The sequence below is a fragment of the Natator depressus genome, chromosome 9, assembly GCF_965152275.1.
Source record: "Natator depressus isolate rNatDep1 chromosome 9, rNatDep2.hap1, whole genome shotgun sequence".
NCBI classification, from domain to species: Eukaryota; Metazoa; Chordata; order Testudines; family Cheloniidae; genus Natator; species Natator depressus.
The window spans coordinates 33,068,651-33,092,051 of record NC_134242.1 but is presented as its reverse complement, the minus strand read 5'-3'; the positions used below and the strand labels follow the sequence as shown (position 1 = coordinate 33,092,051).

The window sequence follows — 23,401 nt, the reverse complement described above, 5'->3', positions numbered from 1 at the left end:
TTGTTCCTTCCTAAATGGAGTACTTTGCATTTGTCCTTATTGAATTTCATCCAATTTATTTCAGACCATTTTTCCAGTTTGTCCAGATCATTTTGAATTTTAATCCTATCTTCCAAAGCACTTGCAAACCCTCCCAGCTTGATATCTTCTGCATATAAGTGTATTTTCTATGCCATTATCTAAATCACTGATGAAGATATTGAACAGAACCAGATTCAGAACTGATCCCTGCGGGACCCCACCCATTATGCCCTTCCAAGCTTGACTGTGAATGACTGATAACTACTTTCTGGGAACAGTTTTCTAACCAGTTATGCACCCATTTCCTTAGTTTTCTTTTGAGAAGGTCATGTGAGACAGTATCAAAAGCCTTACTTTAGTCAGGATAGACCACATCTACCACTTCCTCCTATCCACAAGGCTTGTTATCTGTTAAAGAAAGGTATTAGGTTGGTTTGATATGATTTGTTATTGACAAATCCATGCTGTTACTTAGCACCTTCCAGGTGTTTGCAAATTTATTGTTCTATTATCTTTCCAGGTAGTGAAGCTAAGATGACTGGTCTGTAATTCCCTGGGTTATCCTTATTTCCCTTTTTATAGACTGGGAGGGCAAGTGGAAAGACAGAAAAGACAGACCAGACAGACATGACAGAAAGAATGAAACTGGACAGTACAATTGCACAAGGGGCAGCACAAAAAATAATATACTGAGAGTGGAAAACCAACATGCAATCAAACAGGAACACTCTCTTAAATTAAAGCTTCAAAGGAAAGGCAACATAAACACAAAATGTTTTAATGCAAGGCAAAGCAGCAAGGGTGTGCAGGGCTTTTACAGTTATACCTGGAGAGGAAGGTGTCGTGTGATGCTGACCTAACTAGCAGCTCCACTTGCACTTCACTCTGGCTCCATTACCCACTGATCTGATAAACGAAGGACATCTAAAACAGAAGGACACTGAAGCAAAATAGAATTTTACAGTGGCAGAAAACTGATATTTCAGTTCTAAAAAATCTGGAATTTAGATCAGCACAAAAACAGAAGGAGAAGCAGCAGCCTCCCAGCACAGATAAGAAACAAAATGCTGCCAGCAACAGTGTGTCCTCAGACAAATACCAGTGAAAGAGAAAATCATGGTTTGGCAGCCAGAATTACGGGAGAAATTACACAGAACCTTTCCATAGCAATGGGAGAAATACATTACAGTTTCCAGTCATGTCTGTATTTGGTCCTGGGAGAGTTTTCTACTAAGTTGAAAGAGCTGAAAATCAGGATTTGCTAGACCAGTACACTAGACCAGTACTAACAGAGAAAACTAAACCAGAACATGCAAATAGATCACTGGCTCTGCAAGAGAAGCTACAATAGCTGGAAGAAGATAGCGAAAACAGGGATTGCAGGAAAATATTTAAATAAGGGATTTTCAGATTCATAGATTCCAGAAGGGATCACTGTGATCATCTAGTCTGACTTCCTGTATAACACAGGCCATAGAATATCCCAAAATAATTTCTGGAGCACATCTTTGAGAAAAAAAATCCAATCTTGATTTTAAAATTTTCAGTAATGGAGAATCTACAATGACCCTTGGTAAACTGTTCCAGTGGTTAATTACTCTCACTGTTAAAAATGTATACCTTCTCTCCAGTCTAAATCGTCTACCTTCAACTTCCAGCCATAGGATCATGTTATACCTTTCTTTGCTAGATTGCCTTTATTAAATATTTGTTCCCCAGGTAGGTACTTATAAACAGTAATCAGGCCACCCCTTATCGTTCTCTTTGTTAAGCTAAATAGATTGAGCTCCTAGAGTTTATCATTATAAGGCACGTTTTCTAATCCTTTAATCAGTCACATAGCTCTTCTCTGAGCCCTCTCCAATATAGCAACATCCTTCTTGAACTATGGAAACCAGAACTGAACACAGTATTCCAGCAGCAGTCACACCAGTTCCAAATATAGAAGTAAAATAAACTCTCTTGTCCTATTCAAGATTCCCCTATTTATTTATTCATTCAAGGATCGCATTAACCCTTTTGGCCACAGCATCGCACTGGGAGCTCATGTTCAGCTGATTATCCACCATGAGCCCCAGATCTTTTTCAGTCACTGCTTCTCAGGACAGAGCCCCCATCCTGTTAGTATGCCCTACCTTCTTTGTTCCTAGATGTATACATTTACATTGAGCCATTTTAAAAATGCATATTTGTTTGCTCTGTATCAGTGACATGTCCCCTTTGTTATTTACCAGTCCTCCAATTTGTGTGATCTGCAAACTTTATCAATGATGATTTATGTTTTCTTCCAGGTTATTAATAAGAATGTTCAACAGAGCAGCGCCAAGAACCAATCAGTTACAACACCTTTTAATCCATTTAATGTGTGCTATGTTAATTTTATATCATTCTAGCTTTTAATCAAAATGTCATGCAGTACCAAATCAAATACCTTACAGAAGTCTAGGTATATTACATCAACACTATTTCCTTTATGAACCAAATCTGTAGTCTCATCTGAGGAGTCTCTGAAGGTAAAATTGAAAGGACATGTGATATGCTTTCTCCTAAAAATGCAGACATTGAGAGATCATGACCTACATGTTCCAGTTCCACGCCCATGAGGACAGACAAGCAGTTATGCCTGCTGAAACTGGAAAAAGATCCACTGAACACAACCGCAGTATCATGTTTTTCCAAGATTTCCCTGTAGCACTAGAAACAGCACACAGCCTTTAACTGAGCAAGGCAGCTCCTTAAGGCACACACCGCCACTTTAAAAATAGTCATTAGGAAAAAAGCATAATCTTTCACCAGCCAGACAAAGCCCTGAAGCACCCTCAAGAACTGCTTACAAAGATATGCTCTTCAATATGTTATGCAGTATTTAGAATGATTATATGTCCATCATGCAGATATGAGGACACAGGTATTCTTCTGCTCACCTGTAAATTGGCATAAATATGAATGGACCCAAACAGTTTGGGTCTAAATCAATGGATACTGAGCTCCTTTTTTAAAGAGATAGCGATAACAAACCAAAAATCACATTTCTGCTTCAAATATTTTAACCATTGTCCTTTCCCAAGGGCCCTATGTGAGGTAGGGAGGAGCTCCACTGTGTGCTTGCCAGGGAAAAAAACCATGGAGTCTTTGGGAGGATTACAACAGAGGGCTTTTGCTATTTGTAGTTTCAGAGCATCTAGTCCTTGCTCTCTAAGCCTTAAAGGTGGCCTGGAAACACAATGAACATTTCACTGCCTTTAACAATACAGGATGAGTTCCCCCACCAGCCAGACTCAGAACATATTAACAAGTGAAAATTCACTTTTCCTTTGTACTTTTAGTCCCAAAATGTCCATCCTTCCCTGAGGGCTATCTGTTATGATACCCCAGCATGCACCATGCTGGTGACATCACAGCTTTCACAACACCCCACTGTGGTTTGCAGTGAGTTTGCATACTTTTGTAAACACTCTCAGTACATTACACACACACAAATGATTATTGTTCAGAACTCAGCATCTCTTCTTTATTCACAAGTGACAACATAAGCCTATGTCCGAGTTTCCTCCTGAGCTGGCTGCTCTTAAGGATTCTCTATTCTTGTCTTTCTCCCTAGCTTTTCTTTCCTTTCTACCCTTCAGGTGGAGGCAATGAGATCCACCTGGTCTTGCTGCCAAACCACAGTGGGGGAAATTACTGTCTAGAATGCAGTTGCAAGTGTGAATTCACATAACACATCTGAACTGACTCAAGAAGATAAAAGCCTCATTGACATATACCATTCAGTTGGAAGGGCAAGGTAATAAAAGCCAGTGCTTTAGGAAATGAAAGTTTTAGACTTCAGACAAAACTTATTTTAAGGGCATTGGGTGAATGCAAATACTGTAAAAATTATTAGCTTGAGAAAAATGTTATATCCCAAAGCTGTACCATTTTAAAAGTGATATGACAGTTATTTCACAAAAAAGCTATATCCCTCCAGCAGGACAGCAACAGCCAAGATGAATACATTACCAGGATTCCTTCTGTAAATGCTAACCCTGCCAAATCTCCTTCCAAGGGATTACACATTAATTAATTTTTAATTCAATAAAATTAGTTTCCTTACTTGCAATTTATCTTCTGTGAATGCAAATCCACTGTTCCATCAGGCTTGGAACTGCTGGGTTTTCCATCTTTTCCACCTCTCTATGCAGGCAAGAGGTTCCTCTTTTCTCCCCTACCAGTGCAATCTGCCTAGCAGCACCCTCTAAAGGCACATGATTAAATTGCATGACCTTTCTCCCCCAGGCCATACTGCCAAAGCTAAAAAGAATGCTGGGGGTGGGAGGGAGACCCCTAGAAAAAAATCAAACCGATTAGATGCCGAACTGTATTCTGCATGGGAAAAATGGGGCTGGGGAAGCAAGAAATAAAAGCAGGTTTGTAAGACCCAGAAGATAAGGATCTATTACCCTCTCCATTCAGCCATACTGAAATTGCTGAATACCACCCAGGGTGAAACAGAGCAGGGAATTCCCATTCAGAGAAGACAGAATTACAGGTAAGGAAACCAATTCTCTTGTTCTCTAACCATCTTATGGAAACTCCTCCATTACTTCACAGAGTTGGAACTGCTGGGAAGCAGCAAGCAGAAAAAAAACTTCTAACAATGGGGAAGGAAAAGTGAAAGTGTCCAGAGTAGAAACATCATAATATCAAACCTAATAGTACTGAGTAAAATTTTTAAGAGAGGGTCTTTACTGAAGAGCACCGGGGGAGACTGAAGAACTTCATGTCCAAAAGTGGCATCAGATGAAGAAATCATGTCAGTTTTGTAGCATTTTGTGAATGAAAGTAAGTATCTGCCAAGCAAATTCCATTACAGATGGCTCTGTTTTTCTGTTCAGAAAACAACTGTAACCTTGGTGGAGTCAGCAACTATACTTTCAAAATTATCTCAATTAGAATATGATTTATTCCACCTACAGATACAGAATTTTGAGACTCTGCACCCTTTTTTAGGTTCCACGAATAAAATCTTGGATTTCCTCCATGGTATTATCAATGTTCTTCCAAGTACTGGATGGTTCAGTCAGTGAGGCAAGCTATCACGTTGCACAATTGCGTCTTCACAAGTATATCGTCTTGTCAGTAGTAGATCTAGATACTCTCTTTTCTCAAGATGACCATCAGGGTGGCCTTTAACTTCAGAACACCCAGGGAACAGGTGATAGACTGAAGGGCGTTTCCTGAATCAGATAATGGTCATTCCTGATTACAAAGCATAGACACTCATGGCAGTAGGGATGCACTGGGGAGAGGGCTATAGTTCTTGGATCAGTAGAGCTACGACCTCCATCATGAAATCAGTTTTGCACGTGAAGACAGACAAATCCAGAGTCAGACAAGATCATCCAGAACTATTTAAATCACCATGAAGCACATGGAACCCACTCTCTTTTGATGCGACTGGAATCATGGATCTAAGGCATAAATTCTCAACATGGAGGTTGCTACCACACCCCTATACTTTATGACTAGGTGGGAGAGGAGTCCCAAAATGTTTCTCTGCTGTAACATTAGATTGCTGAATGTAAAACATTGAGAACTGCTCCAGAGAAAAGGTTGTTCACTACACAGTTCAGAAAGCCTTATCTTTTCATTCACTCTTAAAGGAAGAGGAGACAAAAGTTTCAAGATGGAGTGGTTCTTGAAAGACTACGAGAAGCCTTGTTTATGAATCTTGATACTTGCTGGAAGTAGTAACAGATCACATTAAAAAGAAAGTTCTGAACCCAACCCGGGCACTAAAGAAAGGTGAGTCTGAACTAATAGGGCTTCACTCTCTAGTTGATGTTGTGGAAGGATTTCCTCACCCCAGTGTACTGAAAGAGTTTGAGAGAGCTGTGGTTCTGGTACAGCTAGAAGTTGTAGTTGTGGCAAAATTACCTGAAATTCCCTTGAATGTCTTTTGCCAATGGATGGTTAAGCATAATTTTATTTGGGTCTGGGGATTCCTTAAGGATATTTTTTAAGATAAGTTATTTTGTTTTGTTATTTTAAAAAAGGGGCCCACTGAAGAGTTTTACCCTGTTCAAAGATGTCTGAGCCAAGTTGCCTCTGGAAATAGTGTTTATATCTAAAGCCCAGAGCCATGATGTGGCAGAGAAGAGATTTGGTGATATTACACAAGTCACAGGAAAATATAATCTTAATAGAACACATCTTCCCTTTAGTCTCCCTTGATTTTTAAGAGCACCAGAGGATGCAGGAGATACACAGAGCTATTTTGAACCAGTATCACATGTACTATGGCAGCACATAAAGAAATGGAAGATTAAAGGTCCTATTTCAATCCTTGCAGATGACTCAAATAGGGGATGTCAGAGTTCAGGACAACTCAGTGATCCAGCAAGGGCACCCACTCTCAGCTGTCCAGCTCCCCAGCCATTGCCTTTCTTGGGTGGAGACCCATGTCTCATTCCCTTCTGACTGGGGAATTTCCAGGCTGCACAGTTCCCTGCCTTCACTGTGGTATTCCCAGCAGAGACAGGCTACTTGCTTTCTCTTCAGAGATAGTTAACAGTCTGACTGCCCACAGTTCTAGATACCACACAGATCTTTCAGTGCAAGCCTATTTTAGTCCTAGCACTACAGAGAAATCATTATAAACAATAAAAACCTACATGCATGCTAGTAAGCTTACCAGAGATCAAGAGATCATCCCGATTCTAACATGCACTCTAACAGAAGCAGTCCTTCAATGCCTTACAAAGGGAGTCTTTTCTATGGTCACAAGTTCATAACAGTCTCCATTCAGAACTAGTAACCAGTTTTATGGGCCCCAGTAAGCCAAGTCCTTCCAATCCTTCTCTCACGATTGGGCCCTCTGTGGATCAGGGGTCCTGTCTGTTTGACGGATAAGGAAGAAGGCCCTGACCCAGTTTAAAATGAGGCTATTCATCCAAAAACCTCTTCTTTGTCTGTTGGTCCCCGGAGAATCCGTTTTGAACTAGTATATGTGCACCTCTCCAGGAGGATAGGTTCAAAGGGCAATAACGGAGGAATTACATGAGCACCTCCCTCCTACTATAACTCCATAACACATACACAACTGCATTTTAATACAATGGACCCTCAGGTATTAAACCTAATCCAATAAAATTTAATTTAATTCAGTAAAGTTTATCTTAATTCAATAAGATTTGTCCAGGATATTAACAGTTAATATCTAGCTAATTTTGGTTTCTACACCTTGTGAGTGCATCTCAAAGAATCCCTGTAATCTAAATATTTTAAAAGTCAGGCTTAACATTTTATCCATTTATTCCTGAATAATAAACTCACCTGAATTTTCTTTTCTTTACAATCTGTTGTTTCATTAAGAAAAAAGTCACAAAAGGTTATGAAATTGTTATCATTTATTGAACTTCAAAAAATTGCTGCACCACTGACCTTTATTATGCCTAGTGCTTGATACTAAAATCAATCCAACCTCATTTGCATTTTGCCTGGAAGGCAAATACAACCCTAGTATTTATTTCCAAATTCTGAAGGGCTTTGGTGGCATTGTAATCATGCTTTTTAATGGAACTATGACAAAAATGCTAATAAATATGACTTAGTTCCCTGTTTAGGAACCAATCTGCTATGTACATGCTTAACTTTATGCACTGGCTATGTCTACACTTCATAGAATCATAGAATATCAGGGTTGGAAGAGACCTAAGAGCTAGGGGTATGATTCCCAGCTTGTAAAGACACTCGCACTAGCTCTCTTTGAGCTGTGGTAGGCACAGCACAGTGGCGACCAGCAGGACATGATAGCCGCACCAAGTACACACTAATTTGGTCCAGGCAGATTTGTAACTGGGGTAGCTAGCCCGTGCCACCACTCTGCGTTGTGTTACACAGTCACACTACTATTTATAGTGTGCTAACTTGATCAGAGCTAGAACGGGTATGTCTATGCAAGCTGGGAATTGCACCCCTATCCACAACTGTAGGTGTAGCCACTGTGAATAGGTCCCCTGAACTCAATGGAACTTCTACATGCATTACCCTTTGCTGAACTGGGGCCTTATTTATTTAGGGATAGGAAAATGCTTGATAAACAAAGGCTATTTTCTATTTAGTTTACTATTATATTATGATTTTGGTTTAGTCTGAATAGATACTTATGGTGATACATAATACAACATAGTATGTTACTCGTTTCTTGTACAGCTAATTAGAATTACAATTCTTAAAGCACAATGAGCCTTCTGAAATATTTTTCTGGAACATTCCAAATGTCAAAACTTAAACCTATTGGAAGTTTCTTTGGGGTTTTTGGTTTGGTTTTTTTTTTAAGTCCTCAAACTGCAACAAGCAATTTCCATTATTTACACTATGAGCTCATATCTATTTAACACTGGGCTGGAGCACAGACTCTCAAGTCTAGGTGCTTGGGTCGGCCTAAGAGCCCAAGCTCCAGCCTCCACACTGCTATTTTTAGCAATTACTCCAGCCCAGCTACCATGAGTCTGTCTACCCAGGCTGGGAGGCTTGCTCCCACTGCAGTAGAGACACATCCTTTAGTAGCAACAGACGAATAATATAAAACCACACAATGCACTTGCCCCCCAGAACCCTCTTTGAACAGATCCCCTTATGCAACGATTAATATGCAACACGTATCATGTCTCAGCCGAGATTACTAAATAGTTAAAGACCTAAGTCAAGTACTCAGATGTTTTCTGATCTGCAGACATTAGGGCCTGTTGCAACAGAGAAGAAGAGACTCCTCAATGAGAAGTTAGGAGAGAGTCAAAACAACGTTGAAGTGGAGATCTTTAATTAAAGTTAGTATGTTGTCTACATTCTGACTTTTCTTGACAGATACTATGGTTTGTGGTATCACCTACCGGTATGATAATTGTTCATAATTTACTTATTTTACTTTGGCAATCCTGAATATAATTCAGTGTTGGCTCTTATCATTTAGGAACGTACGATTCAAAGGGATCTCATGGGTCATCAAGCCCAGTCTGCTGCTACTACTGGCAACCCTGACCATGTAATCCAGGGGTTCTCAAACTGGGGGTCAGGACCCCTCAGGGGGTCGCGAGGTTATTACATGGGGGGGGGTCGCAAGCTGTCAGCCTCCACTCCAAACCCAGCTTTGCCTCCAGCATTTATAATGGTGTTAAATATATAAAAAAGTGTTTTTAATTTATAAGGGGGGGTTGCACTCAGAGGCTTGCTATGTGAAAGGGGTCACCAGTACAAAAGTTTGAGAATCACTGATGTAATCCCATTCATAAATGTATCAAGCTCCATCTTAAAAGCAATTAGATTTGTTGTTTGCACTTCTCCTATTGGAAGGATATTCCAGAATATCACTCTTCTGGTGGTTAGAAATCTTCTAATTTCCAGCCTAAATTTATTCATGGCCAGTTTATACCCATTTGTTCTGGTGCCCACATTGTACTTTGTGCATTGTAAAACAGCTCTTCTTCCTCCCTGGTGTTTACCCCACCAATGTATTTATAGCGACCAATCATATTCCCTCTCAGTCTTTGTTGTGCGAGGCTAAGCAAGCTAAGCTCTTTCAGTCTCCTCTCATAAGGCTTCTTATTCCCCTGATCACCGCAATAGCCCTTTTCTACACCTGTTCTAGTTTGAATTAATCTTTCTTAAACATGATTGATCAGAAGTACACAAAAGATTCCAGATGAGGTCTTATCAATGCCTCGTACCATGGCATGAATTCTTCTCTCTCTCTCTACTGGAAATACCTTGCCTGAAAGATCATAGGATTTCATTGCCTTTTTATGGCCACACCACATAGGTGCCTTAGTCATCCAGTAATCAACTAATACACCCATGTCTTTCTCCTACTCCATTATTTCCAACTTATGAGTCCCTAGTTTCAGAAATTCTTTTTATTAGCTAAGTGCATGACTTTGTACTTTATACTATTAAATGTATTTCCATTTCCATAATTCCATTCCTCAAGATCGTTCAGTTCTTCCTGTATAACATTTCAATCCTCTTCTGTATTGACAATGTCTCCAGACTTTGTGTCATCAGCAAATTTCATTAGTACACTCCTATTTTTGTGCCACAGTCATTAATGAAAATATTAAATGAGATTGATCCCAAGACCGATCCTTGAAGAGCTCCACTAGTAACCTCTCTCCAGAGAGATAGTTCTCCTTTTGGAGCAATCCTTTGTCATCTCCCCTTTAGCCAGTCCCTTAGCCACTATACAATTATTCTACTAAGCCCCATATGATACTATATCAAATGCACACACTCAGCCATGACATTTTAGCTGCTAGCTAAAAGATCACTGCACACGCGCACAGAAAGAAAACAAAAAAAGAGTCCAGTAAATTAAATTTCTTGACCAGCAACTGTCAAGAGAGTGGAAAAACTGGCCAGGCCAGTTGAAAAACAGCCAGGTGACGACCCTATTTTCCATGCAGCTGCCTAAAATTGGTTGGTCCATGGCCCGGACAGCCCCCTAGCTATGCAGTCTATGCCAAGCATGGAGATTACAGGAATCTCTCCCAACCTTTCCCCCACCCTGCATTTCCTAGTTTAAAGCTCTTCTTATCAATCATGCCAGCCTTGATCCCAGAAGGTTAGTACCCCATGTACTCAGGATTAGTCTATTAATTGAGAAGAGCCCTCTCTTTCCCTGAATGTCCAAAAACCTTCAACAAGGATTGGTGCTATGAGTTTGTCTTCATTATCTTACCACACCTTCACCTTCCCTCCCTAAGGACTGGAAGAATTCCACTAAAGAAAATCTTCTGAGCCTCTGCTTCTTTGGGAGTCTTTCCCTAGCCTTCTGCAGTCATCCTAGAGCCCTTCCTGCAGGAATGTGGCAGTGTCATAAAATACAACCAGTGGATTTTCCCCCACACCCATCAGGATCCCTTTCAGCCACAGGTCATAGAATCATAGAATATCAGGGTTGGAAGGGACCTCAGGAGGTCATCTAGTCCAACCCCCTGCTCAAAGCAGGACCAATCCCCAATCAAATCATCCCAGCCAGGGCTTTGTCAAGCCTGACCTTAAAAACTTCCAAGGAAGGAGATTCTACCACCTCCCTAGGTAACGCATTCCAGTGTTTCACCACCCTCCTAGTGAAAAAGTTTTTCCTAATATCCAACCTAAACCTCCCCCACTGCAACTTGAGACCATTACTCCTTGTCCTGTCCTCTTCTACCACTGAGAATAGTCTAGAACCATCCTCTCTGGAACCACCTCTCAGGTAGTTGAAAGCAGCTATCAAATCCCCCCTCATTCTTCTCTTCCGTAGACTAAACATTCCCAGTTCCCTCAGCCTCTCCTCATGAGTCATGTGTTCCAGACCCTTAATCATTTTTGTTGCCCTTCGCTGGACTCTCTCCAATTTATCCACATCCTTCTTGTAGTGTGGGGCCCAAAACTGGACACAGTACTCCAGATGAGGCCTCACCAATGTCGAATAGAGGGGAACGATCACGTCCCTCGATCTGCTCGCTATGCCCCTACTTATACATCCCAAAATGCCATTGGCCTTCTTGGCAACAAGGGCACACTGCTGACTCATATCCAGCTTCTCGTCCACTGTAATCCCTAGGTCCTTTTCCGCAGAACTGCTGCCTAGCCATTCGGTCCCTAGTCTGTAGCGGTGCATGGGATTCTTCCATCCTAAGTGCAGGACCCTGCACTTATCCTTATTGAACCTCATCATGTTTCTTTTGGCCCAATCCTCCAATTTGTCTAGGTCCCTCTGTATCCTATCCCTGCCCTCCAGCGTATCTACCACTCCTCCCAGTTTAGTATCATCCGCAAATTTGCTGAGAGTGCAATCCACACCATCCTCCAGATCATTTATGAAGATATTGAACAAAACCGGCCCCAGGACTGACCCCTGGGGCACTCCACTTGACACCGGCTGCCAACTATACATGGAGCCATTGATCACTACCCGTTGAGCCTGACAATCTAGCCAACTTTCTACCCACCTTATAGTGCATTCATCCAGCCCATACCTCTTTAACTTGCTGACAAGAATACTGTGGGAGACCGTGTCAAAAGCTTTGCTAAAGTCAAGAAACAATACATCCACTGCTTTCCCTTCATCCACAGAATCAGTAATCTCATCATAGAAGGCGATTAGATTAGTCAGGCATGACCTACCCTTGGTGAATCCATGCTGACTGTTCCTGATCACTACATGAGTCTACATCTCATGTCCTTACTTCTGGCAGATAGCACACCTCTTTGTCCTTTGGATCTGCTCTGGTGACAGGCCTGTCAATTCGTGTTAGTAAGGAACCCACAGTCACACAGGCTAGTTTTGGTGTGAATATCAGGTTCCCTCCCAGCTGTTCTTACTTCTGTAGTCCCTTACTGTCCCCTTTATATCATACTTATCTTTACTATGGTTCATCCCTAATATCTCCATCATCTCTTCCACTGGGACTGGTTTCCTTGCTTTCCTTCCTTGCCACCCCATCTTCAGCCTGCTTCTCCTTGTTGTTCTCCAGTGCAGCCCTCCACTCTCTCTCTCTCCTCAACTAGCCTGTCTCTTCCTCTGCCTTGTCATCATGGGTCATGCTCCTCGTCTAGTAGTCTGCCCTCTAGGTCCACTTGTTTGGCAAGGTCAGCAAATCTTGAGCTGTATGTGCAGTCTCCTCTCTCCTTTCCCCCATGATGTCTTTAAATCTCCATCTGAACTCCACCATTATCTCCAGATGCATCTCTAGTCCTCAGATCTTCTCTTCCATGAGCTCTCTCAGGCGACATTTAATACGTAAGTAGTTTCTGTCAGAATAATATACATCCTGCAGCTTCTGTGTCCAGTCATCATCTTTGTCTCCTCTCTTCCTCAGGTCACCTCTAGTGCTACCTCAGTAGCCATCATTGTCTTCACTTCCTAGTCCCTAGTCTTAAAAATGAAAGGACAAAAATCCACCAAACTCCCTCCTACAAAATCCCACACAAACTCCCCTGCTTTCTGTCCTCTGTTCACTGGCTTATAATCCTTTTGTCTAGGTCAGCCCTGCCCCCTCATTAAGGCTTGGCAGTTATCTGTCCACCATCAGTGATCAAAGACAGAAAATCTCTAGTGCACACTCATCTGGGAGGCCTCCAGCTCAGTCACAATACACAGCCCCCAAACAGACTATGCGAAATACAAACAGCAAACAATCTACCAAAAAGCAGACCAAAACAAATTCACTTTCCCCCAAGGAAAAAGGACTCACTCCTTCCTTACTAAGTAAAATCCCTTCCTGACCCCTGATGGTGGCTGGCTGAAACCCTGATGCATGAGCTTTAGAACATAAGACAAACTGGGAGTGAGCCCCTGTGCTTGTGAGCCTTGCCCCTCCCTCCCCACCATCACAAGTAACCCCATCATACAATCGCAGCCATAAATTTGTCCAGCTCTTTCTTCAAACTAATTAAATTGTTTGCCCCCAGAAACTCACTCCTTTGATTAGAAACCTTCTTTTACTTTCCAGCCTGAATTTGTTCATTGTCAGTTTATATCCACTTATTCTTGTGCCAGCATTGTCCTTTTGCTTAAATTGCTCTTCACCCGTCTTGGTATTTACTCCCCTAATGTATTTATAAAAAGTAATCATATCCCCTCTCAGTCTTCTTTTGTAAGACTAAATAAGCCAACCTCTTCTAGTCTCCTCTCATAAGATGGGACCTCCATTTTTCTGATCATCCTAGTCGCTCTTCTCTGCACCTGTTCCAGTTTAAATTCATTTTTCTTGAACAGGGTGACCAGAATTGATTTCCAAACATTACCAGCTTCAAAACACACCATGACAGGGGTTTAGCTCTGGAAAATGTAAAAACTTAAAATAAGGTAATCCCGAGGCAATATAACTAGTTCATTTTGACCTATGTTGAAAAGATCCAAACTGCAACGTGCAGCGTACTGATCGGTCAGGGATTGGAGGTCATCACTGTATCTATGACAGGTATTAAATGTAATTAAGAAATATGCATATGCACATTTTTGGCTATGTTCAAATGTAAAATTTTCATCTCTAAAGACACACTTCAGGAAAACTATTTATAGCATGTGATATACGGTACAGTGTATTGTTAAAGTAGTTATTACATACATTTCCTAGCTGTAGGTATTGAGCATTTGTATTCTCTGAAAATATTAAATATATATATTCCCACTATCATTCTAGAAGTCTATACTGGATAATCTGCAGAATTCACTGACAGATCTGAGACTCTTTTGATCAGTCTCCCTACCAGTGTGGAAACAGATCTGAAAATATAATACACTTCTCAGATTTATTAGATACAGAACAGTCAGATAGTATTTACTGTTGCAAAACAATAAACAGAATTCTTGGAACTTCTGGCCCAGATAGGAAACCATAAAATATACATTTCTCTTCCATGTAAGAATATCACAAAGCATATCTACAAAGAGGCAAACAACTCTACAACATTTTCAATCACAGACTAGCCTGCTGTAATCAAAGTAGAGTTACAAAAAGTGAAGATGGAACTTGATGAGACAGCAGGGCTGGAAAGACTAGAAACACACAGTTTCCGTGGGGACTTCATGAATCGTATTGCACACAATTGAGCTATGACTCAAAAACTATATGTGAATGTGACCTTGACAGATTCAAAGAATGTGACATTTTTAATAGAGTATGTTGTAACCAGTGGCTACCTTCTTACAAAATAAAACTTTCTGTAACCACATGTTCAAATCCCAGCAGGGTGTACAAAGGGTTTATTTTTCTAGAATAATTAACTGCATTTCTTGCAATATATTGTGCCTTTCAAATGAGAGCTTAATAAAAACAGAGATGTTGAGTAACCATTAAAAAAACTTTCATAAGATTGTTAAAAAAAAAAAAAAGCAAACCCAACTTCTCAATATACTTGCTTAAGTTTTCTCCCCCATATCCCAGACCCCTACTGTTATGCAGCATGCTATGTGCTATTTTTGTCACCAAGTATGCAATCTTCTACCTCAAAGGTGGCTTCACTGCAGTAGTGTTTTGGGACTATATAACTTTCAAAGCAATATAGGACCCTTTGCTCTATAAATGTAAAAGATTACTACTACTGTGTAAATAGAAGAAAACCATGCTAAAAAGTAGTTGCTTTTCACTTTTGCTTTTCTTAAACGGATTTGAAGTTTGGAATTTCCAGTTTATTAATAAAATGGCAGAACTAAAAGATATTGTACCATATATATCTCAAAGATTTCCCATGCATTATACCTACAAAAGCATACATCTATTTTCAAAAGAGCAACGGTTAAGCCTAAAACCATTTTCTCAAGTGTTTTACTTGCTAATTTTATGGATTATCAACTCAGGGCAGGGATCATATCTTCAGTCTTCCTACATATATGCCTATGGCCCATAGACAAATGATAACTAAACAACAACAAGTGACATCCACAAGCTTTTTATGTATGACTGTTAAACAAAATGGTCTCACCTCTATTTCATCCCATTTTAGATCGACAACTTTTTGTCCTGCTTTTGGCTGCCAAGTAGGTAATGTCACAGTTGCTCTTGAATGGGGTAAAACAATGTCAGGTTCCAAGGTTGCTGATACTGGCCTGATTTGTCTTGGTGGCAGTGACTCTGCCCATCCAGAAACTGGAAGGTTGTGAAATGAGCGTTCACAGTTTGTACCTTCATAGCCTTCATTACACAAACAGAGGTAGCCATCACCGTTACTGCTGCAGTTACCATGGTGACAAGGGTTGCTGGCACAAGGATCTGAAACAAACTGAGAAAAAAAAACATCTGGGTTAATTACTTCATAAAAAAGATTTACTTCTGCATTTTAGAAATGCCATAAAACAGGATTTATTTTTCCAATATTTAGCTTCCACAAAATATATTTATGGGTCAAAATTCATCCCCGATATAAATTCAATGATTTTAGAGGATTAAAAAAACAGGGATTAATATGGTCCGTTATTCCGAGGTCAATGAACACAGGTTCATTGATGATAGGCTTACAGAGAAGTAGTAAATAAAACAGTAGCATCAGCAGTGTTCAAATTATGTAGTTTGCAACTGTGATGGGGTCGTTCCTGTGCTCGCAACAATCCACTGCTGGGTTTCTGGTTGGGTGGAAAAGACAAAAGGATTTTATATTCAGGTGGGGCACCACCTGCAGCAGTCTTACTCAGCAACAACAGACATATCATGGGAGCAAATCAAATCAATAGCCCCACATCAGGCCTACCTTGCCTCAGGGAGGCTCAGGTAGGCAACAGTCTCTAGTCAGCTCCGACCAGAGCTAGGCTCCTCTCATGGAGAGCAGGTGGTTATCCCTCCTGCCCAGCTAGCATCTAGCTGAGCTGGAATTTCCCCTTTTAACCTTCCCTCTAAGCCCGACATCTATTGCCGATGTAGCAGGACGGGGCCGACTAAGCCCACAGCAGTTCACTGACTCTTTTCCTGGCAGTGTGGCATTCATATACCGCATCATAGTAATCCTCATAGGAAGGTCTGATGGTAACCTCTCCTGGTGATGTTTTCTAAAAGTATCTGCCATTTGGTGTAATCTAGTACATTCCAAAGGCCAAACCAAAGAAACCAACAGTATATTTATGAAACAAGAATAAAGAGCAATTTCTAGCATGAATAGTTTAGCAGCAAGCAAAGAAGGGGCTCCGCTGCATAAGAGAGACAAGAAGACCACTAATATTTATTAAAGAAAAGATTTAATTTTTTAATTTTTATGAACCTGCTTCAAAAAAAAAATAAAGGTGTCTTCTTTACTATCGAAGTCTGCCATGCAGGTTACAAAATTTAGTTTCATTGAATCAGAAGCTAAGAAAGTATTACATGGAAAGGGTTTTAGAAGAGATTAAATAAAGAATTGTAGGTCTTCTGCTCTCCTTTAACTTGTTAAATATAGAAGAAATTCAAGAAAATAGGAAAATTCCACTACATATATCATCAAACTTTTTTTACAACTATTATTTTTTATTTGCAAAATTACTTCCCTACCATAATGACAGGTTTCAGAGTAACAGCTGTGTTAGTCTGTATTCGCAAAAAGAAAAGGTCTCTAAGTCTCTAAGGTGCCACAAGTACTCCTTCCCTACCATAAATACATCATGTTCTCTTTGGTTTGAAAACTTATTAAAATCAGAACATCCAGTATTAGACCACCCTAGCTGATAAACCAAATCCCGCAGCATGTCAGTGTCTTGTCAGAATTAGCAGTGTACTTACACCTATGCCAATACGTCTGGGCAAATGTATCTCAATACCACTGTCTCTCTTGCAGTCTTGTGGCAATACACAAAATGACAGTTCTAGGGTAGTTCTAATTCCATCTAAGGATTTTTTCTAGTGCTTTACACATGGGTAAAGGCTTGAATGTATTCCTCTTATCAATATTTGTTTTTCTTGATTCCACCACAGTCTGTTTCTCTGAAGTCAATTTTATTAATCATTTCTTCAACATCACCAAAATGCCATGCCAAATCTCTTGGGAAACCAACAATGCTTATGGTGCAGGATGACAAACAGTTTCAATCAAAGAATAGAATCAACCAGTATACTGCAACAATTTTTGATTAAGACACAAAACTTATTGGGAAGAATTTTTTTGTTAAGTAGAAGCTGGCCAGAACTTGAAATCTCTATAATGTGTCAAAACAGGGACATAGCTTTTGGAACTCCCAAACCTGGAGATCGGAAATCTGGATCTGAATCTGTCCCTTTCCCAATTTAAAGGTGTTCAGAATCCACGGAGATAGATTCATGGTGCAAATTTGGATCTAGTTCTAGATTTGGGGGTTCTGTTTACCCTGCATCTCTGGTTTTAAGGGAATACAGTACTTGTAAAAGAGGTCAGGTGGACAGTCAGAGAAGAAAAGAAAAAAATAATAATATTGAGCATTTTTCCATCTGTAGATTTTCAAAGCCCTTACAACAAGTGGGACCTATCGTAGTCTCCAATTTAAATATGAGGAAACTGAAGCACAGGAGGTGAAGTGACTTGCCCGAGGACACACAATAGGTCACGGATTGAGCTAGGAATTGAAGCCAGGCCTCCTCCAGATTCCTGTTCTGGCAGCCCAGTCCCCGGATTCCATTGCTTCTTCTGTTAGGTATTGCACCATCAGTAGCAGTGAAAGCTTCCTCACAGTACCCCATTTAAGTATTTCAACTCTTAGCTGAAGGTAAGTCGAGTTTGTATGGCACAACTCTGTGATGTTGGCAGACCAGGTGCCAGCTCATGCCAAGCCCCAAGCCTCACTGCTGGAAACCAGTCTTGTTTACCTGTGAGTTAGCATTATCAAAATAGATATTAGATGTTAAGTTGATAAGAATGTGTTTATTGTTTAGACTTCATAAAATACTTGATGCTGCATGTATTGATCTCACTTCTAACCTCTGCAGCCCATGGTTTAAAGTTATATTGAGTGTTTGCATTGTAAACTTCTGTAATTCTGACTCACCAAACAGGAAATGAAGCATTAATAAAGGTACAGGACTTGTCCTGCATACAAGATGGCCCACTGAAGACCAGTGGGGTATTTTGCAGCATCAAAGGAGAGAGACCCTGTTGATTGCATTCCTAACTCCCTCCAGGAAGGAGAGATCTATGCATGAATTAATCCCATCAGTCTGGAAGCTGGAGTGGAGGGGATAAAAATCCCTGACAAGGAGAAATTGAATCTCTTTCATGCTGTCTGGATTCTGAGGGGAAAAGATTCCTAAACATTAGCAAAGAGATCCACATGCTGCTTGGCATGGGTTAGCCCTGAAAGACATTTTGAACTGACAGATTATTACAACTGTCACCTTTTAAATCACAGATTGAAATTCCTTTGTGTAGATATGCTTGCTTGCTTTAACCTGTAAATAATTCTTATGTCTGTTTCCTAGTTAATAAAACTGTAGTTAGTTTATTACAGGATTGGCTACAAGCATTGTCTTTGGTGTGTGATCTAAGGTACAAATTGATCTGGGGTGAGTGACTGGTCTCTTGGAACTGGAAGCAACCTGAATATTGAGTGACCTTTGGTGTAAGTGACTATTTGTCACATAGTCCTAGGTGGTAAAATCACCTGGAGTGTCCAAGGGTACTGTCTGTGACTCCATTGTAAGATTACTGTAGTACTTTGGGAGTTCACATTTGTTACTGGGTTGGTGAAATCTAACAACAGTACATACAACCAGTTTGGGGCATCTGCCCTGCTTTTTGACAGTCCCCCCTGAGGTTAGCACTCTTTGTCGTGAGCCACTCCAGACAAACTCCCTCAATGCTGGAGGCCTCCTTCATCCCAAGGAAGACCTGACCTAAGTGGGAGACTCTGCCATTGTTGATCTACTTGTAGATCTTTATCAGGCCCCTGGTCAGGATTATCCTTTCTGGAAGCATCATTTCTACTCTCATCCACAAGGGAAAGAAACAGCGTAGCAATGAAAGGATCCCAAGTCTCTAATCCCAGCTTGGCTCCAGAAATAAAAGGAGCAGCAGTGTACAGACTCTGGGGACATATGCATAGATGAGAGACATCAGTTCCCACCACGTGGTTCCAAAAGTGTCCCTTTCTCTTCCCATGCTCTGATCCCAATGCCACAGACAAGAACAGAACTTATAAGACCTACTATTGAAGGAGTGGAGCTTTGCATCAAAGGATCTCTTTGAAATAAGCAACAATGCAAAATGCCTCTGGTGTTGTGTCAGACCAAGGACTGATAAATTCAATCACAAACACATTACTGTTAAAATTAAACAAAAGACTTATTTATACTTTTTCACTGATTCCACTTGTCATCAAAGTTGTGAGAAGACAAATCTTTGGTCATAATGATTGCCCTGGTGTGGGCTAAACAATGTATTGGTACTCTGTTCTCCTGACTCTCTCATGGGAACGTCCTTATCCTTTACCAGTGTCATCAGACCTCCTGGGGAAATAAAACGGTTTCATTCTACATCCCAGTCCAGAACCATTCCCCTCAGAACCTGGATTATGGAATCCTGACTAACTCTGCCCTAGCCTCTTCTGCAGAATTGCAGAAAATCTTACCAATTTGGAAGCCATCTACACTGAAATATTATTCTCAGATTTGGGAAAGGTTTTCCCTAAGGGCAGTAGAAAGCAATCTGCCTCTGCGTTCTCATAGAATATCAGGTTGGAAGGGACCTCAGGAAGTCATCTAGTCCAACCCCCTCCTCAAAGCAGGATCAATCCCCAATTTTTGCCCCAGATCTTTAAATTGCCCCCTCAAGTATTGAACTCACAACCCTGGGTTTAAGCAGACCAATGCTCAAACCACTGCACTATTCCTTCTGTTTCTATATAATCTATTTTGGACTATTTTCAGTACATACAGTCTTTCAATCTCTCTGTCTACAGCCAAAGTGCATCTGTCTGCCATCTCAGAATACCATCCATTGATAACTCCACTGTGTTCCATTAGGGACTGCAGTAAAGGCCTGGTGAATTTACCTTCCCTGATCCATGAGTTTGTCCCAATCTGCGATCTAAACCTGACAAAGTCAATTAATGTGTCCTTTGAGCACTGAAACTTCAAATCACATGCGGGACAAATGTGACCCCAATGGACACTACTTTCTAGAAAGTTCTTGAAGTACAGTGACACCAGGGACACTGAAGTGATTAATTAGCTAATTTTTGTAAAACACTTTGAATGCGTAATACTTCACATATTAAGCATTTTTATTATTGTATTCTGCGTGCGGGCTGGAAAATCCTGGCTGAAGCATGGCACATCAGCACAATCAGCAGGAAAACCACAAAAGAGTTGTTTCTGTAACTGCCATAGGGGATTACATTTTTACATTTGCAGTAAACTGAAGCAATGAAGCTCTGCATGCTTTAAACTAATGCTGCTGGGGTTTTCAGTTGTTAGAAAACATGGAAAGATTTCTATACGGTTAGGGTCAAACTAACTCTCCATGAGATTTATACCCTGTGCTGCTATCATATTACTTGTTTTTCTTACAGAAAATTCTGCCGGTTCACTTATTTACAGTAATTCTAATACTGATGCACAATTGTTGTGTTGGGCTTTTGAGAAAAAACTTGTTTTACTTTTCAGTGTATGGAAGGAAGCAACCTCACTATTGTTTCTTTTATTTATGATCATTTGTACCTTTTGTTTCTTGCTAGATGTACCATGGACCCAAGATACATCATATCCCAAACTCCAGTTGTTTGACAGCTACATTACATTTCACTCCCCAGCATTCCCTTTGGAATATACCAGGATGATTTTAGAGTAAAGGGTTTTATACCTGTGTATCTTTTGTAGCGCTGAGACTCCAATACCATTTATGTGAAAAGCAACAGCAGAGCGACAGTAACAGAAGTAAACTGTTTTCTAGGAATTGTGGGAAATAAATAAGAATCTCAGCCAACTCAAAACAGATATGCTCATTTAGCTCACTACAATCACCACCAAACTATTAGGATTAGTTTTAATCAAATTTCTCAGTTATTTTCAAGTATTTATTGTGTATATGCCTGTTTAAGGAGATACATTGAGGCTCCTGTTTCAAAGTATCTGGTAGTCTAAACTATCTTCTTCGTTTAATCTCATACTTCAGCTTGTATCTCTGATTCCACCTCATGGATATCTTGTCATCTCAAACTGAACATGGCCAGAACCAAACTCCTTAACTCCTCTCCGAAATCTTTTCCATTTGTGGTGAGATATCTCCATATTAAAGCAAAAACAGTATTAATAAATTATTATAACGTATTCTTATGTTAGATCATTACAAACTTGCCTGTGCCTTTACTGATTTTTAGGGGATATTTATCATTACTTTCATACATATAATGCCTGGAGAAAAAAATCTCACAAGTTTATATTTTTGTTTATTTAATTCTATGAAATGTCCCAGCTAAGGAAATTATTAGGAATTCTGTTGTCTTTCAACGTGACAAACTCCTCAAGTGCTAAGGAATACAACACCACGTTTATTACACCCAAATGTGTTTATACAAACCCTAAGATGCAGCTTTTTTAATTCCAATTTCACTATAATTCGATAGTATTTGCTTTGATGCTCTGTTTTAAAAATAGTATCACTGTTTATTGAAATTTGTGTTTTGTATGAAATATTTAATAAGAAGTTTTAGATGCAAGTTGTGAATGCTCTGACAGGTCATAACTAAGGAGCATTGGGTCAAAAGACAGAGTCTTATTACAACCCAGGATACTTCTCTAGACTAAAACATCAGTTGGCAAAGATGATTTAATCTCAAACAATAGATCTTACAAAGGTAGGCTCTGACTTCAAAAGCAATCATGCCTAGGGATGTATTATCAGAACTGTAAACCAGTTGGTAAAAAGATTCTTTTAAAATCACTCTAAAATCTTTATTCTTGACACTAAGAAAAACATATATAGTTGAGAAATATTTTGTAAGATACCTCTGTTTTTCTGAAATGCTGAGATGGTAAGCCTTTGTGAAATGCATATTTGCAAATATGATAGCTAAATGCAGATCTCATGTAATTTCCTAATGCCATTGCTATGTAAATGGTAAAATGCTTTGTGAACCAAAATGGGATCTAATGACCTTGCTAAGCTGATTATTAATAAAAGAATACTGATGACTAATACAAATAGAATATTTATATTAATTAGGGAATTATTTGGCAACTTTAAGAAGCTTGTCACCAAACTCAGAAGAACAAGAATAACCCCTTCAAAAACGTTAAGAAAGGACAACTCATTGAACAACTATTCCAGTCTGAAGACTCTCTCTAATAATTATTTAATTTTAAAATACTATTTCAAGAACTGAAAAAAAGTGTTTATACTTTTTGAAATCAGAATTTCAAATCCTGTTGAATCCTGATGAAACTGAAGAAATATGTTAGAAAATGGATTAAATGAAGAAAGAGTTAGAACTCTAAAGATTACCTGAAATTTACGAGCCACAAAAGACCTGAAGAAGAGCTCTGTATAAGCTTTCAAAGCTTGTCTCTTTCACCAACAGAAGTTGGTCCAACAAAAGATACTACTTCACCCACCTTGTATCATAAAAGAACAAAGGCAATTAGAAGCGTGTTGCATATTAATTAAGCAGCATGTCTATTCAGGAGCTGAAGGTGTAATGAAAGCCAACCCACAAAGGCATTGAGAAATGGAAAGATGACAGCGTCAGTTTTGAATCTAAACAAGTCTGAATTAGGTTTTCCTATGATTTCATGAAATTGGAGGTGGGGATATAAAAGCTTTGGAGTGATTCTCCAGCAGGACTCACTCTACAACTCTTCTTGACTTCACAGTATTCAACACAACTCATCCTGTACATCTCTACAAGCAAGCTGCAAGAGAAGACAGCTAAGAAGAAAAAGAAGAAATCAGCAACACAGCGGCAGCAAAAGGCAATCTTTTGGCCCAC

The 23,401-nt window shown here is 39.9% G+C and overlaps 1 protein-coding gene across 2 annotated transcripts in view; it reads right to left on the bottom strand.

Moving 5' to 3' along the window:
• Positions 1 to 23,401, bottom strand: part of DNER (delta/notch like EGF repeat containing) — a 267,056-nt gene that overhangs the window by 131,109 nt on the left and 112,546 nt on the right. For both annotated transcript variants that reach the window (XM_074963860.1, XM_074963861.1), the window contains exon 2: positions 15,472 to 15,768. In XM_074963860.1, coding sequence (XP_074819961.1) covers positions 15,472 to 15,768 — 297 coding nt within the window. The remainder of the gene's footprint in view (positions 1 to 15,471; positions 15,769 to 23,401) is intronic.